General features: G+C 41.6%; 1 protein-coding gene across 4 annotated transcripts in view; it reads right to left on the bottom strand.

Annotated features, from left to right (window-relative positions):
- taok3a (TAO kinase 3a) overlaps nt 1-16,455 on the bottom strand; it is a 58,742-nt gene that overhangs the window by 14,601 nt on the left and 27,686 nt on the right. For all 4 annotated transcript variants that reach the window (XM_069523354.1, XM_069523357.1, XM_069523358.1 and 1 more), the window contains 10 exons: nt 14,139-14,378; nt 10,607-10,678; nt 10,022-10,123; nt 9,705-9,750; nt 8,754-8,850; nt 8,361-8,474; nt 6,714-6,805; nt 6,414-6,507; nt 3,643-3,724; nt 608-775 (listed from right to left, as the gene is read on the bottom strand). In XM_069523354.1, coding sequence (XP_069379455.1) covers nt 608-775; nt 3,643-3,724; nt 6,414-6,507; nt 6,714-6,805; nt 8,361-8,474; nt 8,754-8,850; nt 9,705-9,750; nt 10,022-10,123; nt 10,607-10,678; nt 14,139-14,270 — 999 coding nt within the window. In that variant the 5' untranslated portion in view covers nt 14,271-14,378. The remainder of the gene's footprint in view (nt 1-607; nt 776-3,642; nt 3,725-6,413; nt 6,508-6,713; nt 6,806-8,360; nt 8,475-8,753; nt 8,851-9,704; nt 9,751-10,021; nt 10,124-10,606; nt 10,679-14,138; nt 14,379-16,455) is intronic.

The raw sequence follows: 16,455 nt of genomic DNA, 5'->3' as shown, positions 1-16,455 counted from the left end.
TCAATCTTTCCACTGCATCCTCTCCTAAAACCAGAACGCTTTGGGACTGCAGGTTTTCTCAGTGCAGCCTTCGGGGTGTCTTGTTGCACGGAGGCCTGGTGGCTGCTCTGAATTGCATCACGTGGTGTAGGATGACAGGATTGTGGCTGCTGGCTGTCTGTGCTTGTTCATGCTGCCTCAGGCCCAGGTCAACTAACGGGCATTTCAACCCAACGTCGGGCTGCAGAAGAAAGGCCTCTAGAACATCAGCTCAAACATAGACACCTGTCCTCACCCTCTGTGCTGCGAGTCCCAGATCCTCTGTTGACTCAGATCAAGTGACAAAACTCTATCACTGCAGACAAATTATTTTCCTAAGCCTCTCCGACGTCTGTTCATGCTGTTGCATCTTTTTTTGTGAAACTGTAAAAGTGACCTGCAGAAATTCAGTTTCTCTTTCAGGTGAAAGTTAAAGGATTGTGAACAGAATTTAAAAGGAGCTCAACTGGTTTTGTGTTTTTAACCCCCTGTTCTTCTCTTGCCTCCTTCATCTGCTTTCACCTGTATTATTTTTTTTCTACCGAAAAACTGTCCAATCAACTCCCCCACGTCTCCCTCTTCTTCCCACCTCCTCCTCCTCCTGGCTCTCTCCCATCAGCCCGTTGTGTTTCTCCTGGTAGAGGATCTTCTTCATCTTGCGGTACTGCAGGTTGTCCAGCTCACGCACCGCATCCTTGGTCCTCTGGATGAGGTCGATGAGAATACGTGGCGACCGCTCCCGACGCACAAAATCATGCTGGACAGAGAAACAGAAGGAGAACGTCAATTAGTAAGTTGGGTCTTAAGTTAATGAGAAGAGGAAAGAATGAGGAAAGAATTGTTTTTTTCTTTCTTATACTGTAGTCTGATCAAATTAAAGTTACGTAGTAAGGTCATTCTACATATGATAAAATGAGTGTTAAATGGTTAATTTTTGAGCAATATGGAAATGTGTCTGTGCTCTACTGCAATTAAATTTCCGAGGTTTTCACCTAAAATTACCTAAAATTGACTACAGACTACATATTACAATTTACAAATACTAAACGATAAAGTAAAGCAGATTAAATCGAAACAAGATTAGTTACTGTGATTTGAACCGAAGCTTAAAGATTGTGTTTGAAGGAGATCTTATTTTACATCTTTGCTCTGTGCTGCTCTGAACTTATCTCATCCATTGTATGATCACATTTCAATAAACACCACAACTGTGCCTGTCACTAGAGGGCGCCTGCAGGTTGCTCAGCTGATCCTGGGACTCCACACATCCTCCTGTGAAAGATTGTTCATAAAATCGATTTTCTCAAATTCTCCTAATCCTCTTGTTTCCAGTGACTAATGTCTTCTCTGTATTTGCCTCTGTATTAATGAGAGCTTTAATCAAATTATAGCCAGAAACAGAAACAACTGTTAAAGAACGTGATGATAATGAGAGGCTTTAAATCAGTTTTTTTATAGGTCTAAAATTAAAGGGTTATTATAATACTATTATATTTAATATTTCCACTAAAGTGAGTGGTGACTCATTTAAATCACATTTTTAAGCTATGGCAGGTTCTTTTGTAGTTTGTTGACGGTGTAATTTGGTGTCTTTGTGTATTTATGAAATTATACAAATTGAGGGTTGGTGGGTCAGGGGCAATTTACTGTACTGAAATAAAAATGAAAATAAAACAAAAATACAAGATGTTCTCTGCTGTGCTCTCCTACCCACTCCACCACACACTCACACCTCCTCTTAGTCACTCTCATTCATAAATTATTGTGCGCTCAAATGGCTAAAAATGTTTGCAACGTCAGACTAAAATATATATATACGACGAGATGTGAATTTTTTTTTTTTAGGTCCATCTCCCTCTCTGCACACCGTCCTCTTCCATGTGACAGATGCTGGTGTAATGGGTAAGTCAGGACACGGGGGGGATGACATCACTGCACTGAAAATAGAGATGAGAGTGATTTGTCCCGTTTTCTGACGGACGGAGTGTGGGTGCGCTCGACCACCCCCGACCCATCAGCCAGTGTAAGTTATCTCCAGGATCCTTCCTCATTATGAGGGCGGTGCTAAGAAGAAGTGACATGGATGTTCTGTGAGCAGCATCGCCGGCCTCTTCTACCAGATTTACTTTGTAGAATATCAGCAAATTATGATCCTACATACTTTTTATCATTTATTATTAACTCTAACTAAGTTTAATGACGTTATATTTTAACATACTTAAGTCCTAAAATTCAGAAGATTCAATTATAGACTTTAAATCCGAGCAGAAACCCTGTATCTAGATGGTGTATTAAACTTGAACTTGTTGGTCCGAAAAAATAATCCATTTGAACACAACCTCTTGTCCTCTGTTGTTAAATATCCAGGAATATATGTGCTTTGTTGTTTAATTTATAGAATCATCATCCAGAGCTATTTGTAGCTGTTGGTGAGTCATTTTTGCATAAACGGTGAGTACTTATGGGAGGAGCCCACTGAGCGGCTCTTATTTCATTATTCATATAATGAGTATTACTCTGAACGATGGTACGCAGGGAGCAAGCGTGTTTAACCTCAAGCCAGAACAGTGATATCTCAAGGCCCCCAGATTAGTGACCTGATTTCCTCTGTCAAAATCTTGGAGGGGCGTGTGTGTGTGTGTGTGTGTCTGAGGAGGGAAAGTGGGGAATTAATCATAGGCTACACTACAGCCCCCAAAAAGCCCTTCAACACAAAGCAGCCCCTTCCTCACTGATCTGGTCTGTTTACTGCATATCCCTCTTTAATGGTTTTTTCAGACTGGATTTGGGTGAGGGGTGTAAATGTCGATCGTATCCCGGTGACAGCGCAGAACCTCTTGTTTAACCGCGAGAATAACCTCACGCCTTCAGAAGGTGAGGCAGGTGTGAAAGCTGCTGGGCTGTTGAGCGTGACCACCAAGCACATAAAACTCTTAAAGGGTCAGTAGGATTAGCTGATGGTCACACAAACAAAAAGATCAAGTTGTCAGGTACAGGGGAATGTTCATTGTGGGGTTTTTCATGGGGGGGGGGTGGGGTTTGGATGTGAGCCGTGAATAGGCAGGATTATAGCTGAAGCAATGTCATCAAGTAAAACTGTGTTTCATCTTTTAGTTATCAGTCTCGGGATTCCTTGGGGTCTTATAATGTCTAAAAAAGTCGATAATAATAATTATCTTAATTCTTAGAAATATAATTTAGGTTGATCTTCATTATGTTAATGTTTATTTAACGCCACTCTAATTTGTCATATTCCCCATCATGCAAAGACAAATACTCTGAGTAACCTGCTAAATGACGGATAGACCAACCATTTAAAAACTCATATCACTTGGGCACTGATCAAAGTGCTGATGTGAAAGCCGCAAACACACAAGCTCTATTGAGCCCTGAAGGATTGAAGCTACACAAGAAGCAGAGTTACGACAAATGGGGGACAAAAAAGGAAAAAAATCAGAACAGGCAGTTCTCAGCAGGGTGCTCGATGCCTGCGCTTGGAAGAATACTCTGTGTATCTGTTTGCATATTAGGGTGGGTGGGAGTGACTCATCCGCAAGGCTCTGGGACTAACTGAGGCAGGAAGTGAGGTCACGGCTGCAGGGATTACGAAGGAAGCCCACTCACTCTTAGCAGCTCCCCTGACGAGGGTCTGTCCTGAGGAATTTTCAGTAGGCAGTAGTCGACAAAGCTCCGGAAGGGGTCAGACCTGGGTGAAGAGGATTCAGATGGAGGTTATGGATCAGAAAAGGTTAAAGAGATTACAGCAGTGACAGTCTAATGATGGGCTGCGTTCAGCCACGCCGACTGTACCCACTGTCAATGACTGTTTTTAACGTGATGATTAATAATCTTCTGTTGTGCTGTGTTTATCATATCAATTAATTAAACCAGAACAATCCCATGTAATCCCCCCGCGTAGCCCCATACATGAACCATATACGGATTATGTAAATATGTAGAGCAATAAAAATATAGGCCACTGGAGCTGTGGAGCACTGTGCCACTGACTCAGATCTAAAAATATGATCATGATAACACAGTATATGTAACACACTGTTTTAGGTTGTTGCTTAAGGTCATTCCTACAAAGCCCATGATGCTATTTAGGTTTTTGTCCATGAAAATGAATGTTTAGGGTCATTCCAGGGTCAGTGAATGCAACAAAACCTCCAGCTCATCTTTAGTGAAGGTATGTGAAGTCAGGGTCTTCACAGTGAAGCCTTGTGTTTTTTGTGCAGTGAGGTAACACTCTGGAGCCGATGTCTCTACTAGTCTCATCTGGCGGTATGTTGCTAACGCCTCGGGCCGCTGGAGCTCCTCCAAAAATACCACAACCCCGCGCCACCCCACACAGTCGCTCGCCTCAGCACAATGTTAGAAACCACTGCTAATTTAACAAAAAGCCGTCCACAGTCACAGGCAGCGAATTCTGACTGACAACGTCTCACCCTGCCTCATTTCTCCGAGACCACAATACGTGCTCTCTCTACGTGCTCTCTCTGTAAAGTGTGAAAATGAAAACTGATTTAATTGAGAGCTTAAGGTGGAAGACACAGGAAGGCCACTGATGCCTCCAGGCTGTTCTGATGGAGGGAGCGAGCAACATTCTGCTTCTTCGCTCGACCGTGCACAAGATGCAGACTCTTGCAATATTTTATTGAAAAACAACCACCTGCAAGACTTTCATTCACTTTGATAGCATAGTAATGACATCATGGAAACGATAAATTTAGAGTGAGAACAGCAAACATGGGGTTAATACAGTGTTTCACGCTGTTTTCCTCCCATGACAATCACACCTCATGTGCAGTGTGTGAGCAGTCTACAGCGAACCGAAGGAACGCTGGAATATTCGCTGCCTTGATGTATAGACAATAGTCTGCCACTTAAACGGCATTTTCTGATGATCTTAAACAGAATAAGGTCATACTTAGAAAAAGCAAGTCTGAAATTCAGACCTTAGCTGCATTATATAGACATGTAAACATCTTAAGACTCATTTTTGCTCAACGTAAGGTAGAAGTCTTCTGTCCGTACACTGCGGAACAGACGAAACGGAGCAGTACCACAGGAAATCACGAGGAGGCGGTGTAGAAAATAGCTCAAGTGAGATGATCATAGGAAATGAGGAAGGAATTTCAACAATGGTGGAACTTTTTATGTTTTCACATGTTTTCATCTTATGACATCAACTGCTTGACGACACATGCCCTGGATGGGGTTTTGAAATTTTGGCATGAACGTTGGACGTGTGAAGTGAGTAATAATCAGACTATGTAAAAAACAGGAATATAAATGGAATATTCCATTAGCAACTCATGCAGTATGAGTAACTACTCACGATAAGGTCAATAGTGGGAACATTGGTGTCCATGTTAACAAAGTCACGGTCTATAGTCAACTAAAAAGTATTTACCTGTTATCTGAGAATATAAATCGTGGAATGGCTCAGGTGTGGTGACTGTTGTGAATCGTTTCATGCTTGAGTTACTACATTTGTACAGAGATGATTAATCTTCCTAAAATAAGTCCTCAATGAAAACCCATTGTGTTATTAATATTTAAGACACTGTAGATATGTTCTGTATCAGCAGAAATCAATGATTTCACTCACTTTATTAATTTTAGCTACACTTAACTTGAAAATGTCAGATTTTATTATGGTAGAGCGACTGGCCCTGACTGAAGTGAAGTGCTTTTTCTGACACTGTGTGACGGGCTGGTGCTGAGAAGAGACAGCAAAGAGCTGTTTAAAACCTGCTGGCCTAAATTAAATGCTTTAAGTTTTTTTTTGATGTCTGGAAGGAGAGTCTCTGGAGAATCTATTAGCATCCACAGTCATGAGCTGTGAGGCTGATAGCAGCCTAAAGTAATGCATAAAGCAGGCTGTTTTCCCATATTACATCTGGAACAGAGTCTTTGCAGAGAGAAACGCCCTAGTTAGTGGAGCAAACAAAAAGAATAATAGAATAATATTAGAATAATCACACTGCTTTGTTGTGATGCTGATAAACATTACAACGTGCGTGTAAGCGCAGCAGGAATGATGAGAGTATTTTCACAATGTCTCTGTGGTGGAGGCTTCTCAGGTTATTACATAAGAGACTTAAGAGTGTGACCTTGCACGAGGCCTGTGGCACGGATCACAAGTCGTGCAGATTAACAAAGGGATGTGTTTTACTCTGATTGAGCCCGGATCGGACTGAGCTTTAGTATTTACAGTAGACTGGAGATATTGTAAACGACTTTATTTTCATAATATGTCGAATTTATTCTCGAAATCTTCAATTTCATTTTTTTTCCTTCCCTGTGTCCCGAATACCTGTTCTTATCAGAACTCTTCAGACTTGGGGGTAAAATAGAACAGACATATTTGGGAAGTGTGTTCAACTCACCACTCAATGGACTGCAGTGTGGGAGAGTCATTCTGGGCGATGTGATATAAGGCACTCATGGCGTTCATGTTGAACAAGGGCGGTTTACGCTCCGCTAAAATAAACCAAGGAAGAGGAAAGATGTTTTAGTGCCCGAGTTTTTACCGTCACCACAATCTGCTTCTGCTCGAATGAGGCAGATTTGAAATTAAATGTTTGCTTTGTCAACTTTTAATAAGTCTCAAGTCTGTTAAACTGTTGACTATATGGATCTATACACTGTTCTATACATCTTTAACCAGCAGGTAGATTTAGACTCACCCAGTTCAATACAGGTGATACCCAGGGACCAGATGTCCACCTTCCCCTCGTATTGACCCTCGTCCATGGCTAGGATCACTTCTGGAGCCATCCTGAAGTGTGAACACACACACACACACAGTTCAGCAAGCATGAGGTGAAATCCGTGAAAATGTTATAATCTGCTAAGCCTCTCAGAGCTTTTAAAGACTCAGTTATGCTGTGACTGCAGCTCAGTTTTTGGAACGTGTGTTTCTGTGAACATGACGCGTGAGACAAAGTTGTGCTGTCGGCTGCTGCATGAACATCCATTACTAGTCCAGCTGTTTATGTGACAAATTCATTCACCATCAAAGCTTTAAAGAACGTGTGAGGGAAGATTTTTGGGGGGTAAAGTAGAGTTAATGACTTTCTCTGTGTGTATAATAGACTTATTACACTGAGACATAAACCCACGTCCTTTAGAGACATTAAGTAAATAACATAGCTGATGTTATAAAGCTGTAAGTTTAAGTAATTTTGTCTTTTGGACCAAAGATGAGTGGGTGTTATGACTGTAGGCACGGCCTTCTCTCCATCCTGTATTTAACTAGTTGTTATGATCGAGTTGAAGCAGGATGAGAACCTCACGCTCGATTAGATGTCGCCTCGAGGTGTGGTTCCCGACCTTCCTACTTCCTCTTTGACATTACTGGAGCAGCACCCTGTCCAGCTCTCCAATCAGGTTCTTTAAACAAGACTGCGCTGCGTTAAGAGCGGATCAGCACGTCCAATCTTAGCAGTCTGCCAGCATACTTCATTAGAGAACCTATTGTTGAATGATTTGCGTTTGTTTTGTTGAGTGAACTTTGAGATTGTAAAGATCTCTGAGAAACTACCTTTGGACTGGGACAGGTTTACTTTGAGGTACTGATACATCACTCACACATTAAAGACTCGTTTGTATATACACACTAGGAACAGGGATGCTGTTTGACTGTGTTTTGGTTCCAGTGAGTAGTTAGTTAGGTTTTGTTTTCACTTGTTTATTCACTTTAGTTGGGTGAATCTTTAACTCCTGCTCTTTTCCCCTTCCTTTAGCTAAATCACTCATTCTGTACTTACTTATTTTCATCTCCATCAATAAATACCTCATTTGAACGACCAACAACTGGTTTTATGTTCCTTACACCTCATGAGCTGGGTCGTAACATTGGTTCTGAAGCGACAGGGTTATTACAGAATAAGCCACGATGCTAGCACAATATTTGGCATATTGTAAATTTACTCACACGCTGCATCAATGACGACCAACTTGAGCGTGAGATATGCTCAGCCCTCTCACTCCCTCATTAATTTTAATGATTTATTAGTTTAACTAGGTCGGATCTAAAATTTCTGTTCTGACTTTCACGTAAAAGCAGTTCTGACGCTTATTCAGACACACGGCCAACATTTAGAACTGAATGTCTGAAAAGGGCTGGAGAGTAAAACACAAATGTGAACCAAGCAAACTCCCTATTATTTATGAGATTAGCCTCGGGCATCGAAATTCAGAAATCACTGACAACATGATGGTGAAAACGTGAAACACACCCTGCAGCAAAAGAAGGCTGCAGAACAATTTGTAATTTCTATGCAAAAAACAACATCCCGTGTTTTTTTCTATGTTGTCATGTGTATACTAACCAGTAAGGTGTTCCCACAAAGGAGTTGGCAGGTGAGGCAATGGAGGCAGAGCCAAAGTCGGCCAGTTTGACCTGACCGAGCTCAGTCAGCAGGATGTTACCAGCTTTCACATCTCTGCGAGAGGAGAGAGGGAGGAAGAGCAGGAGCATTATGAAGAGACGATAGACGATAGCATCACAACCAAGAGAACGTATATCAGGCCCAAGTACTGTAAATAAAGAGGGACGATGCGTCTTCACGCACAAAACTACAAACATAAGGTTTTACAGATTAAACGCTGAAATAAAAGGAGAAGACAAGTGTCTCCTATCTCATTTTATCTTGATTTTTTGCTTTAGTCACTACATGTTCCTGTGAGGAAACGTTTTCAAGCGGAGAAACAAACTGACTCACCTGTGAATCATATTGTGGGAATGTAAGTAAGCCAGTCCAAGCAAGGCACCGTGGGTAATGGCAGCAATTTCCACCTCTTGGAGTGGTTTCTTGTGAACTTGGGGAGAAATAAGTGAAAATGATTGGGAAAGCTCTACAGCCTTGAAGGACACAATAATGAACTATAATCACCTGAATCTACTATTTGTACTTTCTTGTTAGATGTCAAACTGCATTTCGACTTACTAGTACTATGTGCAATGACAATACAGTTGAATTTATTCTATATATGACAGTTCTGTTTTTCAAAAGTATCATTTATCTGATTATGATGATAACAAACACACACAGGATATAATCAGAGATCATTAGGTTTTTGTGAGTTTGAGGAAAAGAATGAAGCACAACCTCATGAACTCAGGTCAAAAAAGATCTGGACTGGTTTTTATGTTACTGAGCTTGAGAGAAGGACAGTGAGGTTGAGTCTACAACTGTCAAAAACACAAACACGAGCTACTTGTGTGTTAACTCCGCCAAGGAAGTAATGTTTTCCTGTCTGTCTGTCTGTTGGTTAGTTTGCTTATTTATCAGCAGGATTACATGGAAAATACTGAATAGATAGAAGACTGGAAACAGGTAAATTATGTCTAAAGTTCACTAGTCAACATTTTATATCTCATTTGTTATCTAAAATAAATTAAGATATGATAATCCCTTTATTAGCCCCATTATGGGGAAATAAAAAAGTTATAAATGAGTAAACATGCAATCAAGGATAGATGGAAAACTGCAATAGTATTTACAGTTTATTGGTCAATTATCAAAGAGTGAAACAACATGTTCAGGTTTTTTTTTGTGGCCTTGAGCAGCGCCTGTCTTGAAAAAGATAAACGACCTGACAAAGAGAATAAAGAACAGTTTTATTTGAATGTGTGTGTCCACATTAAATTCTAAATAAATAAATACACTTACCCTCTAGTAAATCTGATGCAGAGCCCAGGCAGTACTCCATCACCAGCTGAAACCGAACACAGCTACAGCTCAATAACTGATCATTCATACTCAATCATAAAAGAGCTTTACGTCATGTTTGTGAAAACTTATGAGGTGGTTCTCAACTGCAAGGTGATCATAAGTTATCATTAACAAAACACAGCCAGTGGGACACAAGAAGAAATGAAGACAAATATGAAAAGAATCAGACAAATATAAGAAGAGGACAAATAACGGTGTTGTAAAGGTGAGACGTAAACTAGGACAAAAGACGACGAGAAGACAGATCCACTAACCCAGGCAGTGTTGTCTTTCAAGTAGCAGCCTTTGTACTCGATCGTGTTTGGGTGTCGCAACTGCCCCAAAAACTTGACCTCCTTAATGATGTCCTGCCACTTCTGCCAAGAGCAAAAAGCAGACGCACAGGTGGTTAAACACAAACAGGTACAATCACACTAACGCACCAGTGTAGAACGCCGTGAGAGCAACAGTGTCAATGAATCAACCACTCACACACAGGTACTGTGGTTTTTATTCATCTGTTACCTTTGTATAGAGGTGGCAGACGTTTGTTCCAACCTTTACATGGTGGTGATGGACTATCTTCATGTTATTTTAGGGTAAACTAACCTCCACAAAGGACAGATTTCACATACTAGTGTTAAGTTTTCTTTTAAATAGAAAGGAATCAATGACATAGCAGTGATTTCACATCGTGAGCACCTGTTCTCACTGTTTGATAAATGTTATCAGACCACAGACCTTTAATGTGGTGGAGCATTTACAGGCGCACTTTAGTTTTTAAACATTATACGTGCAATATGTTTATTGTCATTATGTTATTGTGTGTGTGGTGAGTGTGGTGTGTGTGTTTTTCTTACTTCGGTAGTCTGCTTGCCATTGTAGGACATCTTTTTGATGGCCACCACCTCGTTAGAGTAAGAGTTACGAGCCTGAAGGGTTGAAAACGGAAGAGGTCAGATTCTCGTAAAGTCTTAAAAGTCTGAAATCTTACACAAGAGCAGCCACTCGTACATTAATCCTCCCACAATGTACCACAGGACCTTTTTACCCTGGCCTTTAAGCTCCATATCAATAACACTGAATCAATATCAAACACAAAATCAATATCAAACACTTCAGTATAAGTCACTATAAAGAGGTAACACACTGCATTGAAGTAATTTCACTGTAGATGAAGACCATGATGCCTGATTGAGCAGCTGGTGAATTCTGTTTAAATGTTGTGTTATGACTCCAGCGCTGTTTTCAGTCTAAAATTAGTAGAAATTCCCTTCATGTGTTCTTGAGATATCGTGTTGACAAGAATGCAACAGACAGATGGACGGACAACCCGAGACACTGTGGCCTCAGTCTGGCCGCCGGCTGTCAGCGGCACAAAGACATAAAGAGTGAGGGAAATGAAGATGCACTGTGTATACAAATCATTTTTCAAAGACATTATCATGAAATAGTACAGAGTAAAACAGCATTCTGTGAATTGGAAATAAATGACTTTTCACCACCAGACACTAACTCATGAAGTACTTCAGAGGTGATTCAGAGGTTAACATGCAAAACCATAATGCACAAAGCAATACATTTCCATGTGAGTGATAAGATAGTAACAGTAATTTGAATTTAAACAAATTTCCACCTGATCAAAGCTCTCAACAATGCGATTAGAAGACGCCTGCAGCTGCCGGTTGCTGCAAGTGTTCACATGTGCCGCTGTTAAACCCGTAGCATTAAACCCGTGGCGTTAACCTTTGAGGCGTTTGACCTCAGGGACGACAACGCTGCAGCTCTCATCGCTGCTTCATCTCACTTACAAATAAATGGGAATTTCATGTCGGGATTCAGATGGAATTAGATTAACAGCAGGCCACACGGTGTTCCCATGTGACTTTTTTTCAGATTCATTTGATCTGTATTATTGCCTGTCAGTTCATGCATAACAGCCATTCCCTCTGGTGTAGTGTATAGATAGGTGGCAAAAGAGAAAAGAAAGAAAAATCATGTAATGCTGAAATATTGAAATACATTCAGGCTAATTGTCAATGCAGAAGAAAGGGGGTGCATTCATTCTACATCGAGCAGTGTGTGTTCAAAGCCCTGGGTGATGGGCCTGCATACTCAACACAGGGAATTCCCCTTGTTCACTCCATAATGGAGTTCCTCCCACGCATTAACTATGAATGAACGTACAATTGCATGCATTTATCTGAATATGCATGCAAGTACATAACCTGGAGTATATTCATGAGATTATAGAATTTACAGCGGAAGTCACTGCACCACGCTGTCATTCAATTTAATTTCCAAATCACAACATACATTATCTCAAGGTACATTACGTAATAATCTTACAGAATACGCAGTCATATACTGCAGCACACTGCTTATCCGTGAACCTTAAAAAGGGACAAGCAGAGTGTGTGTGGAAGATAGATGTAAAAGGTCTCACACAGAAACCACTATTTAACCGGGCACCCCAGTGGATCAGTGGTTCGTAATCTCGTCTCAGTGCAACAGGGTTTCAAGAAGTTTGAATTTCCTTCTAGTGACTCTGTACTGACTCCATGTCTTCAGGTGCTCGGGGGTTTAAGAAATTCACTTTGATTTGGTTCCTAAAATGTCTGCGTCCTCGGACTACCCCTGCTGCAAAAATAAACAGATAAAAAAGAAATGGTTTTCTCATGTCAACATTAATTATTACAATGTGCGCAAAGCAATGTGTTTAATGAGCAGCAGAGAGGAATTTATAGACCCTGAGTTTTGCTTTTTGGGCTACAAGCATGCTGTGTGATATGAAGACTGCAGATAGAAGAAAAGTGATTTTCTACAAAAATAAAAAAAGCTCCTTATTTGCAATTTGCAGTTTATATTCTTCAAAGGATGCTACAGTTGAAAATCCATCTACGATTTTAAGTAGGGTTAATAATGATGGACAGTATTTCTTAGGTATTTCTATATATCTTTTGTTACACTATAGCATATGTGTATTTGTCCTTGTATAGGGTTGTTTGTTGGCAGTGCAGCCATTTTGGTATTTAAACTTTGTGGAAATTTGTCATCTTCATCTGGAATTTATAAAAGCCGTGTGAAACATTTTCTCTAAAGCTGCTTGGGCTAATAGCTTAAGCTAACAGTGTGCCAGTTGTAATGCAAATGCAGAAGTATGTCAATGAGCACAGCACTGGCATCAGGGCAGGATTTAGACACACACTGGAGCCTGTTAGCCAGACGGACATGGGCACCAAGGCTGCTAGTGATGTACTGGGGATGTGTGTGCACGTGTCTGTGTCTGTGTGTGTGTGTGCGTGCGTGAATGACATGGGATAGAAGGGGATAGTAAAGCCCTGGCAGCCGAGCAAATCCTGCCCCACTATCAACGGCTTCTCTGTTTTTCTATACCAAGAGAACATCTGTCTGAGGAGGGAGGGAGGAGACTTATCGCCCCCGGTCCAGCATCTGGGGGGGGAGAGGAGAAGAAATGAAGAGAGAGCAGAGAGATGCTGTGTGCTTTCAACCCTCCTCCACGCAGCTCTAGAATCAAAGGCTTGATGAGTAATTAGTGATGATGAGATTAATAAGAAAGGCTACAGAGAAAGTGCTAAGAGGGAATCTGTCTCCACTTACTTGTATTCAAAGAGCAATAATATCGTGGGCTGCACTACCATGTGTGCCAATCAGTGAATCAATGAAAGATTATGTATCAAGTAAATAAATAAATCAAAGCTTGCATCATAATCATCATGTGGTAAAGGGATTGCAGTGCTACGGTGAGTGGAAGTAGACTTTCAATGATCCAGCTTCTCTTTCACATGCTGTCTTTCCTTCTTTCTGACCTACAAAACTCCAACTGAATCAATTTAAATAAAGCCAATAGATTCTTATTGATAACTCCCACAGTGCAATGATGCACAATGCCAAACATTTCAAACACACATGCACTGAAGTCTGGACATTCCGGAGGGGCTGTATGAAGGCAAATATCAAGGTCAGTTGCTCCAGACATATTCCTGCCTGTTCCAGAGTAAATTATGCAGAAAAAGACAGAGCCCATGTGAAAATGCAGCAGGAAGATTTTTGTGTGATGATGTTGTTTCTAACACACAATGGACGCAAAGTTGAAAAAAACAAAAAGAATACAAATATCACAGGATTGGAGCCATACACATTAGAAGATGCCAATGAAGATGACAGCTTGGAAAGATTTTAAAGGTTTGGTGACGGCTGACACCACTGCTGATGAGCTGTAAACAAAAACACATGATTTCAGCAGCGGACTTTATATTTTGTGTCCTGCATCCTTCATAGTCTACACCCCTTTAAAACACTTGTCTGAATGTTATACGCATTTTCCAGTTATTGTGAAAGCATCTCATGTCCCAGACCCATGGCACTTACAAAGTAGACGGCACCAAAGCTGCCATGCCCGATCTCGTGCAGGTCACAGAAGACATCCTCAGGGTCATCTTTGAAGAAGAGGTCGGCCAGCTCGGGGTCCTTCGGCACACCTTTCCGTGTGGACGACGGCATTATGGGCTGGACATGGGCTAAGCGCAGGGGAGCACGCTCACATAAACACTGCTGCTGCTGCTACCGCCGCCAGATGTCCACGATGGGCCCGGCATTGGCCAGCTAGACCTGGGAAACAGAACAGAGACAAAAACATTGAGCTGACATTTTTGTTGTGCACTGCACTGGACAAGATTATCACATTTCACATTTAAATAGGCAGATCCTAGAAAACATCAGTTCCAGTGTGAGACAGTTTTTATCGGACCCTAGAAAGGAAATATATTAACAAAACTGAACATGCTGTAGAGAAAGTAACTATTAATGTTCAATTAATTGTTAATGTAGATAAACCATGTAGCTGCAGTAACGAGGCTATGCCGATACACGTGTCACATTGACTTTGGTTGGTCAAAGATAGCAGAAAACATCCAGACATGGTTACATACAGTGTCTTGTCTTGTCTAGTGTGTGTGTGTGTGTGTGTGTGTGTGTGTGTGTGTGTGTGTGTGTGTGTGTTTATGCCATTTTGTGGGTGTTTTCAATGGTGCGTCTCATGAACAGCTGACAGGTGATAAGACAGGGAAGGAGACAGTCATATGATGACGCTGGCTGACTCGTCCTGCTGCTCCTCCGAGTCACAGTCACACTCATGTAAACATGTGCACACACAGAACACGTGACAGCTGACGCTGAGTCACTGATGCACCATTTCTACACATGCATGCACACAGTGGAGCAGTAGCCCTTGTGCGTGCAGACACACACATTTATTGCTGACAGTTTTGTATCACAGGGCTACAGCCAGGCTGTGAAGCGTGTAGGCATCCTGGACAACCTGCTCCAGTTAGCTTCGCTGCACACAGTCATACACACACACGCACACAGTCATACACACGCACACACACTCGCTCGCAATACCATGTCTTTCTCTCTCGTGCACATCAGACAGATGCAGCAAGCAAATCTGGCTCCAAAGGCCAGCCCCACACAGAGCGAGCTGACAAACAGGCAAAGGCAGCAAGACACACAAGCATCCAGGCCAAGACACTAAGCATCAGCATCATCCTAATCCCCCTGCTCTTAAAGGGATCCAAGCCATCACACCCACTCCAAAAATATCAGTCTGAAAGGCAAAGTCCTGTGCCCTCTCTCCCATGGCACCAGATGTACAAAGATAGCAGCCTCAAGGCCTCAGGGGCATGACTTTAGGTACAGGATGGGACTCTAGGGCCGCAATGGTTCGCTGGACAAAATTAAATGGGGACATCCTAACAGCTTGCGTTATGTTTGGTAAAATCCAATCGAATACAGCGAACTTTAGCGGCACACAACCCCCACAGTGACCTCAAGGTTCATCATCATCAACACCCAGTCAATTGAAAAAAACAAGGCTGAAAGCAGCTCAAAGCCATTCTGCCAGCACTCATGTGTTCACTGTGTGGAGATGAGTCATCATTTAGGTTTTAATTTTGTTAACAGCCTTGTAACCAAAGTTTTTTGGACAGCAGTAAAATAACGTTGAGCGAGCATTCAAGTTGTGAGTGTAGAATTGGATAATTTGATTTATTTCTGTTTATTTCTATGTTAAGGAGGTGAGAGAATAGACTGTTTATAAAAATGTAAGACATGTCTCCACTTCCTCCCATTGTCCAGAAATGAAGAAAAAATGTCCCGGATACGAACGATGCCATCTTCCGTGATGTAGTAGTATGTATGTGTTGGCTGAGAATAGACATGCTGGCTCTCGTTATCCTCTGTATATTGAAATGTCTCCTGAAGCAGTGTGTCCGACCTGTCACCATCTACAGCTGTTTAACATCTCAGCGTTTGCAGTAGCAGCCAGTTGTACAGTCGCCTGACAAAAGTCGATTTCATGCAACTGAGATTTGATTTCTCTCTAAAGAATGATCCAAGAACAACCGCAGCTCATCACTAAACAATCTGCCAGGATTCAGTTTGCCTGCTTACATAATGTGGGAGATGAAATCTGCGGGCATACATGTTTATAGCATGCAACCATCATCTGAGACCTGCATGCCTGTGAGAGAGGTGTGACGAATCATCACTGAGCTGCAGAGTACAGTGACATAACTGCATGTAAACAGCCTGTAGATCTTTTCATATACTATAAATGGTCCCTTACAGTTCAGTGAAAAACCAATGAGTTAAAGTGGCATAATCTATCAGGCTTCATGCTTGTCCA

This window comes from Paralichthys olivaceus, chromosome 4 (genome assembly GCF_024713975.1).
Source record: "Paralichthys olivaceus isolate ysfri-2021 chromosome 4, ASM2471397v2, whole genome shotgun sequence".
NCBI lineage: Eukaryota > Metazoa > Chordata > Actinopteri > Pleuronectiformes > Paralichthyidae > Paralichthys > Paralichthys olivaceus.
Note: the sequence above shows the minus strand (reverse complement) of the source record. Positions and strands in the feature narration are given on the sequence as shown.